This window comes from Cynoglossus semilaevis, chromosome Z (assembly GCF_000523025.1).
Source record: "Cynoglossus semilaevis isolate Cse_v1.0 chromosome Z, Cse_v1.0, whole genome shotgun sequence".
In the NCBI taxonomy this organism is placed as follows: Eukaryota; Metazoa; Chordata; class Actinopteri; order Pleuronectiformes; family Cynoglossidae; genus Cynoglossus; species Cynoglossus semilaevis.
This window is the reverse complement of record NC_024328.1, coordinates 15,112,346-15,123,622: the sequence shown is the minus strand read 5'-3', so window position 1 is coordinate 15,123,622 and position 11,277 is coordinate 15,112,346. Positions and strand designations below refer to the sequence as shown.

Sequence of the window (11,277 nt, the reverse complement as noted above, 5' to 3'; positions counted from 1 at the left end):
TTGCAGGGGGAGGGGAAGTGCACTACGAAGAGCAATTATAGACAACTTGCAGCTGAATAATTAAACCTGAAGCCACCAGGCTAATTTGACTCTGTGACCCTGCTCGACACGTTCACAGCTCAGTGCGCTGCTCAGATATTATCCAATCAGTATGGTAACAACGCGCTGCTAATTGGTGACAGTGTTCCGTCTGCAGCTCAGTGTCGCGCGCCGGCCTGGCCTTTAACTTCTTAACGCATCGCAGCTCGTCGCCAACACCGTGATGGAGACCAGTGTTAATGAAGGACACGCCGCTGTTAAATCAGGTGAGGAGGCGATAAAATAATAACCACCACATAAATCGGTCTGTATGGCCACAAAGGCAACGACAAAATCTATCTCACGTGAATAAAAATGACAATCAGTAGTAATAGAGATTTGTAGTACTACTGAAAGTACACACACAAAAAAAGTCAAATTCAACAAGCTAAATCTGTAACAGCAGTAACGAAAATAGAACAGTTGTGAAAAATAGGGCCATTAGGTGGCAGCAATGACACTCGGGAGATTTAGAGCCAACCGGCTGCTGATTCATTATGTGCTAGCATGTTGATAAAGACAAAATACAAGCTAGCAACTAGCCTACGTGTTTTTCTTTTTCCTTGGAGCATAAGACACAGTCAGTTTCCCTGACTGTATCTAAAACAATACACAACAACTGTATATTTGAGTCGGGGTACAGGGCATTTAATGTGGACTTATCACCCTCTAGAGGTCAAAGACAGGGAGTGATCATTGCAGACAAACATCATACTACAATATATGCAGCTTTGACTTCAGAGGTTTTTTTTTAATTGATTGATGCTCTGGTTCCTCTCTTGCTGCTCAGAGACCAGGCATTGAACCATGGCCTTTTCTCTCCCCACAGAACCGACTACAAAAAAAAAAACCAAAAGAAAAAAACCCACACTCTCCATCTGGATCCAGCTCCACAGGGACTCTCACAGTGGGTTAGGTCAACACCACCATCAACATTCAGCCTTGGGCTGTACAAAACCTGTGGTTCAAAGGCAATCCTACTTAACACCCCCATCACCCCCACCCCCATCAAATTACGCCTACACCCTCTGTTTGTTTTACATATGGTTTCTCCAACATCATCCGATACACACACACAGTCATTGTGGGGTTTTGTTTTTTTTTTACATGCGCCACCCTCCCGATCTTTTCCCTCAAAGGACCACGGACCCCTTATCAGCTGTCATCCTAGACACGCCCACAGACATCATACAACATCAACAGTTGACTCCACGAGTCATGTAGTTGCTCAGGTTTTAGACAACGTCAGTCAATGATGTGTCAATAAAACTGCAGAGGTTTGATCTGTTTGAAATGAGAATTTTTTTTAAAACTATTACTGACTCATTCTTTTGTAGTTATTGTTTCCATAGAGAGACCAGAATAAATGTTCTTTTTTTTTTTACAGCCATCAGTGCAGGGAGTTTCATCACTGGAAAAGGTGGAGAACCTCTGACGTAAGAGAGAGTCCGAAAAGGCCTCGACTCCATGCAAGCAGTGACCCCTAGTGGACAATCAGATGCAATCTGATTGAAGCAAAAAAAAACCATTACCGACTCTCTCAAAAAGGTGCGATGACTATATGATGCACTAGGTGGCAGTGTTGTATTACGGTAAAACAGTGTAGAGAGTGAATGAAAACTGTTCTTCAGATCAAGCTGCTTCAAAAACTTCAACTGAGGCTCGGTTTGTTTGTTTGTTTGTTTGTTTGAAGCTTCTCTGGATCATTTCAGTTGATGAATCACGTGACACATTAACACGCTGACGTACACGCTGACCTACTGAAGGCTCCACCATAACCATCTTCCATTTGTCATGATGTTTTCAGGCCTCCTTCAATCTCATATGAAATGTTTATCGATTGAATTAATTGAAATTTACATTCCCTCAATTCCCAAATCAGCAAATGATTAAGTCACAAAATTTGTCCAACTACTTGTTGCCTACATTCCAAAAAATAAAACATAGAAAATGAAAGAATATTAAAAAGAAAAAGGAAATACCATTTTGTTCTTTTTGGAGTAGGTCTTCTTCAGCAGTCGCTCATTAATCCTCTCCTGCTCACGCTGAACATGACGAAGGAAACCATCCTCCAGGGGATCCTCCGCCGGCTGGACATTTTCATTTTCATCCTTAATTTCCTCCTCTTCCTTCTTCTGCTGCTGTGCCTTCTTCTTGTCCTTCCACCTTTCCTTCTTCACCCTGGTCTTCCCAAATCTGCTCTTCTTCTGCAGACAGAAAAAAGAATGCATGGTAAATATTGTTATTGTAAACATTTCTTTTAAACCATCCCCAATCTTTATTACCTATTAGAAAATGTGTTTTTTTATTATTAATTTTATATTTTTTATATAATATAATATTATATATTTTATTTTATTACATATTATATTATTAATATACATATTTATACTTTAAATATATATAAATATATATAAGTATATATATATATATATATATTTGTTTTTGTATTACACTTTTTTCCGCATTTCCAGTATTAGATTTCTTGGCAAGAGTCCATCCATCCATCCATTTTCATCCGCTTATCCGTTACCGGGTCGCGGGGGCAGCAGTCGCCACCCAAATCACATTGCACCGTACCAAACCTTCCTGCGGGTGGTGAGTCCACTGGAAGGTACCAACCGCCCTAACCGGGATTCGAACTTGCCCAGGAGGTGAACCCTGGGGTTCCACACCAATGACAGAGACATTGCCTCTGGGCCAAAGCGCCACTCTTGGCAAGAGTGACCAACAGTATTCACATTTCCATAAACCTGTACAACAGGTCAGTATACCAAAGAAATAAGGTCTTTCAACTGACAATATATTCCGGGATAAAGGGTTCTGGGATTTGTTTGTTGATTTTGCTAGTACTGTAAAGTACCAATTTGCACAAATCACACGAAATGTTCAGCTTGCTTGCAAACAGCAAACAGTACAATGTCAGTGTCCTTTCAAATAGTGACGGAAAAAGATTAACAAAAAAAAGATATGAAAATATACGTGTAAGAAAAACAAAGCAAATACAAACAAACCGTTTAGTTATACCCCCTGGCCCCCTTCAGGTTCGTCCTGTAAAAAGCTGTATTAAAAACACGATTCAGAAAGACTTTTTGTTTTTACACTTTGTTGTCTCTTAGTCTAGAATTATTTTCACTAGAAACTGACTGCGAGGAGTTTCGCTCTTGGTGTAAAAATCACCTTCACACAGAGGCGGCGTTTAAATCTCTCACGGTGCCAGGAAGTTTTCAGACGTTCCGCGGAGCATTAAACACAGAGCGGTGAGTCAATGCGCTGTGGAATTACTGTCTGCTTACTGTGTGTCTGACAGCAGCTGCGTGTCTGGGTGTATGAGTCCAACCCCACGGCCTCAGCTGACCCCCGTTTGTGTCTTTATAGAGGGAATGCACTCACCCTTCAGTGTTAAGTAGGCTCTCCATCACACACACAAACACTTAACACAAAGGCCAACAAATGAAGTGAACATATATCTTCAGTGACTCTCCGAGGAACCACTCTTAACCACATCCATTTATCCTCCCACAGCCTCCCCTCTAGGCAGACTCAGAAACGGTTACTAAGAGACACTCGAGACATCTGATCACTTTAACTCCTCGACATTTTAATATTTCAAGTTAGGGCTTGGTATTGTTAAGAATCTCATGATTCATTTTGCCGTCGGATAAGTTTGATATTGACCTAAATGCTTCGATGTCGATTCAGTATCAAGTAGAAATACACAAATAATTCATTAGAGTACCACATAATTACATACTTAGTTTCATGCCAATATGAACAGCAATAGCATAACATGTAGCATTTTTGTAGCTTTAGCACATCCATCCATCCATCCATTTTCATCCGCTTATCTGTTACCAGGTCACGGGGGCAGCAGTCGCCACCCAAATCACACTGCGCCGTACCCACCCCCCCGAACCTTCCTGCAGGTGGTGAGTCCACTGGAAGTTACCAACCGCCCTAACTGGAATTCGATCTTTCCCAGGAGGTGAACCCTGGGGTTCCACACCAATGACAAAGCGCCACAGCTTTAGCACAATAATACAGAAAAATCCTAACAATACTTCAGTTGATCTTGAGATGATCTCTATGCCTCCATCACTACTGACTTTACCTCCTTCTCCTCCTGCTGTTTGTACTATTGTTGTACTGGTGTATTTTAAGCGGTTGATAAAATCCCGTGTATCATTTAGCAAGCCTCACTGACGTTTTTAAAACGCAGTACTGCAGGTAGTTTTATTTAAGCTGAGTGACCCTTCCACACTGATTTGTTTCCGTCCATCATAGTGACTCACACCCTGCCAGACAAACTGATGAAGTCACTTTTTATGGGTTTGATTGCCTAACCACGCACACACACACACACATTGGCATGAATCCTGGACATAGCTTTGATACTGTGTGTAATCACAGAGTCATTGTGTTGTGTTTGTGACAGCTCCGATTAAGGACAACTGCTCCAGTCAAGTTTCTTGTATGTTCCCTGCTCATGTTAGCCATGTGCCTGCCAGTCTGTAGGTGAATGTGAAGAAAGAGCCCAGTGTTTACCAGTGTGTTGGAGGCATCCGTCTGTCAATAGCTCCTGTCTCTGATTTTTGTTGTTGTTGTTGTTGTTGTTTGGGTGCCAAGCTGCCAGTACAACACGTAAGCAAGTTGAAATGAAGTCGTCTTTCTGAGCTGAAGGATAGAACCCACAGACAGAACCTGAATCCAATCTACTGTATCTCAGAAGGTCTTGGTGACGACAGCGGACGTGATAAGACATTTTCTGCTCACGCTCTGGTGGGCACATAGAGAAACAGCAGCCTTTTTAAACTAGCTCTGGATGGTTGGGGTTATTTTAGGCCAAGATATTTAGATGTAAACTTCCCTCTTTGTTCCTTTCACAGAAAACCCTCCCAGAGCACCTGGCTTTTTCAGAAATACAAAAAAAAAAAAAAAAAAAAAAAAATTGGACACCAACCCAGCACAACAATTTAAGGCTGAATCATCCTGTTAATCAAGGGTAAAATCATTCCAGACTAAGAGTCTATTTGACAGCACTTCCTGACACTAGATCACTTGAGTGCTGAGTCATTTTGTAAAAAGATCCATTTGTTCACATTATTAACTGTGGAGGGAAAGCATATCAGTTGATAGCTACAAAACGATCTTTCCAGTGAACTCGCTTCTGTGCACAGCAATTTTCTGCTTCATCAGGTCGAATTGTAGGGTGAGAAGCTGCGTCAAACTAGGGCCTGTAACTTGTTAACTGTGACATAACAATTGAACACGAAATGGATTTGTAAAACGATATGTGTATTATCTGTATCTATATATCTTTATAACCTGTAGTCTCTTAGTTTTGGCGTTTTTGTCTTCGTCAGCATTGAAGTAAAAAGAATTGTAATAATTAATAATAATAATAATAATAATAATAATAATAATAATAATAATAATAATAATAATAATAATAATAATAATAATAATAATAATAATAATAATAATTGAAGTAATAAAAATTTTAACCTAACGATTTTTCAATCTGGTCGCCTATTCCCGCGGGCCACACAGAACGGCTTTGCGGGCCACATTTGGCCCCCCGGCCTTGAGTTTGACACGTATAGACTACAGTGTCTGTTTTTGTGGTTGGCTTTTTCTCTAGGTCCTATACTGTATACTGTTACTGTAGCATATTAACAGAATCATGCATCACATGCTGAGAATAACATGTCATTAAGTAATAATAATAATAAAATATATCATTTAAAAAGGTAGGCAAATGAAAATCAAGAAATAATTTAGGGAATATGTCACACAAAAGCAATCTTGGAGTTATCATTTCCACATACTCGAGCAGGAAGTCACTCACACTCATCTTTTTAATCTTTTTTTTAATTGCTATGTTGAACGTTGTTTGTTATTTTAATGTTAATTGTGGTTTCATAATTAGGAGCGTGTTAACAAGCGAGTGGAATTTAAAGCTGTTGGCAAACAAAATGACCAAGTCACGGGTGGAATGATTTACAGACGTTGACTCAGTATCGTTAATGTTTAGTAATTGACAGGGAGAGATTTTATGATGTTTATTATGTCATGTTAAGAGCAATTAAAAATTAACCTTGTGCCAAATCTTCTGTGGTGGAACCTTGGAGAAAAACACTCACCGCCATTAAGCACAATAACAAATTATCTTTATGTACTGGTATGCTACACTCGTACGGCCTTAGCTTAGCGACTATAGACAGCTGTTTTGCTCATAGATACATCCTCAGTCTGTAGACAATGTCCAGGGAACCACTGTGCTGTGATTCTCCTTGTCTATGGGCAGCAGTTTGTAGCAGGTGTTGTTCTTCTTACTCCAGTAGAAGACTTTGATGCCGGTGTGCAGTCACCCTTAGTCTCACTGTGTGCCAAGAACAGGTAATTGTGCCACTGTTAAATAATTACACATAGCAGCTTAACAAAAGACCTTTGGTTTCTCTTTGCAGTAAAAAATCAGTGCTCTGCTCTGAGTACCCGTGTACTGTTTATTCAGTACTGCTTTACTTATGAAGACAAAAACGTGGTTGGTGAAGGGCGCGGTGTAATGAAATGTTAAATCATGTGTTATAGTTTTAGGGCTATCTACTGTGTGTGTGACTACTGAGGAAAAGTTTGGACAAAAGACTGCAGTGTATCACAGAAATGTGATATCGCAAAGCTCCTGGTACTGAATAGGCCCTTTAAAACGATGCCTTCAAAGGTAGCTCTCAAAAACTGATTATTTTTCTGTCAGCAGAAAGAAGGAAATGTATTAATCCCGCGGAAGTTCCCTTCAGGAAATTAAAGATTTTACTGGAAAAGGGAACAGAAACTTACACTTAAGGAAATTTTTTTTCAATCAAAATGGGATTGCGTACGAATTCCCACCAGATGATTTGGACTTTTATACTAATAACACCATCATTTATTGGTGATGTTTTGTAGTTAAAATGAGTTTATGCTCAGGTGAGAATCAGCTGTGTTGATATAGCTGTACTTTAAGTAGTACAGTAAATGGAACAGTCTTTTATTTTGAAACTGAAGGTACTGTCTTCTCTGTGACCTTTTCACCTTAAAAAAAAACCAAATCTATCTATCTATCATCTATCTATTTATCTATCTATCTCTCTATCTATCTCTCTATCTACCTATCTATCTATCTATTTATCTGTCTATCTATTTATCTGTCCATCTATCTATCTATCTATCTATCTATCTATCTATCTATCTATCTACAGTATCCATCCATCCATCCATCCATCTATCATCTATCATCTATCTTGTCTCTCTTAGTTGGTGTGATGGTTGTATTGTCTTTTCAACTCCCCAAATAATTGCCGTCCATCTTGTTAAACAGCTTGTTGCTGCTCAGCAATGGGGCCTGGGTAATGAGTTTGAAGTCATTCATTTTAATTATCCCTCGAATGCTTCCTGCTCTCAGCAGATGTTAGGCTGTTAGCAGGCAGCCAACACTGCCTGGTTCCCTAGTCAAAGCTTCCTAACACCAGTCGGGACTTTCTGCTGTTTATCCTGCCATAGAGAAACACGTAGATCTACAATAAATAAAGTCATTTTTTTTTCATACACATCTTTAACAATTATATCGCTATTACGTCACACTGTTGGTCTCTTTCAATGACATTTAGACGCTGTGGTAACATGGAAAAAGAAGCAGCAGACCACAGGAGAAGCAAGTGATTCTAGATGTGAATATTGCCTTCATTTATACTAAGCACTTCATAAAATAAATAATTTATTCGTTTCCTTATTACATGTAGAAGAAATGGTAGTAAAGGAGCGGGGGGGGGGGGGGCGGCCTCGCCACAGTCCCTCATTTTATTGTAATGGAGACGTCAACAATTCTATTTGAATGCAAATTTCATTGTTTTACGTAAGTAGCTGTCGTATGAGTATCATTTCACATTATGGTTCATTTGCTCAGCCTTGAAACATAAGTACCTGAAGCTAAGAGGTAACAGCTGTGTTGTAGTATTTTTGTGCTGTGTACTATCAATGTTTCTGCTGTTAGTGGGTTTCAGTATAGGCTCTGCTCTCTGAGGTACTTTTCTTTAATCCAGGGGTGTCAAACTCATTTCCACCAGGGGGCCACATCAGCTATACAGTTCCCCTTGAAGGGCCGCGGGACCAGTACCAATTCATAGGTCATTTGGTACCAGGCCACAGTGGGTCACAAAAAATGTACTTAATTTTTACAAATTTACTTAATTCAAAGAAAATCCAGTCATATCCATTTACTTAGCATTTATATAACAGGTCATTCAATCTGATACAAACAGAAAAGTGTCTAACATTTGATAATCCTTCAACACTCTACTACTGTCTGTAGTAACGGTTGGTACTGGTTGACCAGTCCTTGGAACATAAAAGGTCGGGGACCGCTGGTATAGGTTGTAACTATTTCATAACAGACTAATACATGTTTCTGCAAAGGATTATTGGTTGAATGATTATAAAAACGTTTAACTTCTCAGGTTAAGAAACTCTTTTTAAGCTCCCGCAGGCCACACAAAACAGCTTGTCGGGCCACATTTGGCCCCCCAGGCCTTGAGTTTGACACGTATGTTCTAATAACATCAAACATTTTTCATTACATTTAGATCAGCTCTCAGTCTTTTTTTTTTTATTACTTGACAAACAGAGGCGTTGAACATTTCTATGTTTGAACAATGACTTTAATATATCTACTGAAATATATATATATATATATATATATATATGTGTGTGTGTGTATATATACACGTGGAGGAGTGAGTAATGCCACTGCCACAGCTGTATGAGGTGCCTGGTGTATGAGGGATGAGCTTTTAAATGAGGTCACCATCTCCAAAAATAGCATCTTTGGTGGTCATCACCTTCAAATATAACGTGACCTGTGTGGGTACAAAGTACCTGAGCGGCGTGTATATCCAATTCATGTTTAATCCCAGCAGGGGTGACATTTCCACAGTGAGACCTCAAACGCAACATGTTGCCTTGAAGACAATGTTAATGTGGCATTAACATTAACCCCAGCACTACGAACAGTTTCTTAAAATGAGATCTGAACAGTCAAACAGAATAATTGAGTCCAGTGGGCAGTAACACCCAAAAGAAAAACAAAACAAGATAAAAAAATATACCAACAAATCAGAACCATCTGAACAGAAACAGCAGACTTCACCATATTTAGTCACATCTTTCTCTTAACTAAGAAGGAAGAATATATGCCTCCTCCTGTAACACTGGGGGAAGTATCGGAAGGGCCGCGGTTAAACACCTGTTGCCCTTTTCTTGCTACTGTTATTGCCGTGTTTTTTTTTTTTTACTATTTTTTTAGATAGCTTAGACAGCTATTTTCTTATACTTCCCTCTGTGATTAATGTTATTTTACATCCTTCCGGTTTCACACTCTGAATGGGGGTGGGAACGTTGAGGTACCGCAACCTCTTTACACAGTCCAAGGACCAATTTGGGGTATTAGGCTAATTCTTTACTCCAAACTATGGTCATAGGTTTGAATTGTTTAGTTTTTCAATTATTTGAATGATTGTTTTTAAATCCATATTTGCAAATTTGAAAGTCATTTTTCAGTAATCTTAACAGTTGACATTTTGATCTCTTAGGTTCACGGTACTTTGTTGCTTGCTTCAAGGAAAACCGTAATATTAGACTCTAAAAACCAAGAAGTCAGTTTACGTGAACTGAAACTTTTTTTTTCCGGGGGGCGGGACCTAACTGAGCACCATAAAGTCTGTGACGGCGGGAGCTCAAACCTCTCAAGCCTCTCACCTGAAGACGGTCCAGGCTGAAGAAACTGACGATGGCGAACCCATCAATGATGTCCTCCTCCTGCGAGCTCGACCCTCTCCTCTTCCGCCGCGGAGCTCGAGCGGCGGCTGCGCAGTGCTTCTTATCGGGCACGGAGGCGATGTCCCTCCCCGGACTGTGCCGCCGCTGGCTGTCGGAGCAGGAGGAGTTTGGGCTTTGGGCATCTATGACCAGAGAATTCCGCAGCCTGCACACTCGCTCTCGTCTGGAGCGCAATCTCCTGCCCTTCTTCAGTTGCCCGTCCATGTGTTGACAAGGAGTTGGTAGTTTAAAACCAGAACTGTAATAAAAATGATGATCCGTGGTCTAACGGTTTCAGACTGACGCCGCCGCTGTCTTCAAATCATCCGATCACTGTCATCCCCGCTGTCACCAGCGCTGATCGACGTGGTGGTTTAAATAACAGACCGTGAAATACATCCGTAAAAGACGCGATGACCTTGAAAAAAACCCTTCCAAACCTCCATCACTGTAAATAAATATTCCAAGTATCCCAGGCGAATGAGAAAGAGAGAGAGAGAGAGAGAGGACGAGAGAGAGACAGAGAGAGTCGACATGGATCCAGGCTTCGGTCCGCTCTGTGTCTACGCGGTGTCGGTTGAAGCAGCCACGGTTATCGGTTCATATACACAAATGACAGCCGCTCTGGAACTTTTGTTGCGTCGATGTGTTAATTAGAAGGAGACACGCCGCAGACCGCGCCGAGGAGCCGCAGCTGCCGTGTGTTGGTTTCCAGCATCCTGGTCCATGGTACACAATCCAGGGCTGTCACATGAAAACGCTCTGGACAGTGTCCGTCCAGAACAAACCCACTGACGGCCCAGCAGCTGCCGAGCCCTACCGCAGGAGAGTGACCTAACCCACACACTGTTGACTTGACCTCAGCTTTCTAAAACCCAAATGGGTCTCAAACTATGGTGTATGTACCCCTTTTGGCACAGCCCCCCCCCCCCCGTAGTTGTACAGGTGGTAATCTGATTGACATTAGGATAGATGGTTAGTATATCCTCCTGATGTATATGACAGATAACATACACTTCAACCGTTAGAAACTCCAGCAGTAATTAAAACCGATTTAAACATAGAGCCGTGGGATTTGAACCTAGACGTCTGTTGAACCAGTCGTCACAGCAAAACTACAGAAAACCCCCGCCTCTGTGCCTGCTGGGCTTCCGCTGTCTGACACGTTACGGGGTAATTCGCTACTTTAGAGGCAATTTACCAGCTACACTCGACAAAAGAGACTCACTCAGGGCCTTAAGCAACGATGTCTTCCTGGACAATTTTGACAGCTCGGAATTGCTGAGGTCGTGCCTCGATAACTGCAACGTGAAAAACATGACAAATCCTTTTTTTCCTAGAAGGCTCAAT

General features: G+C 40.9%; 1 protein-coding gene across 1 annotated transcript in view; it reads right to left on the bottom strand.

Annotated features, from left to right (window-relative positions):
- The window catches only part of fbrsl1 (fibrosin-like 1), a 109,301-nt gene extending 98,478 nt beyond the window's left edge, over positions 1 to 10,823 (bottom strand). The window contains exons 1-2 of the mRNA XM_025053436.1: positions 9,868 to 10,823; positions 2,061 to 2,285 (exon numbers count right to left, since the gene is read on the bottom strand). Coding sequence (XP_024909204.1) covers positions 2,061 to 2,285; positions 9,868 to 10,152 — 510 coding nt within the window. The 5' untranslated portion in view covers positions 10,153 to 10,823. The remainder of the gene's footprint in view (positions 1 to 2,060; positions 2,286 to 9,867) is intronic.
- Positions 10,824 to 11,277: the final 454 nt, after the last annotated feature.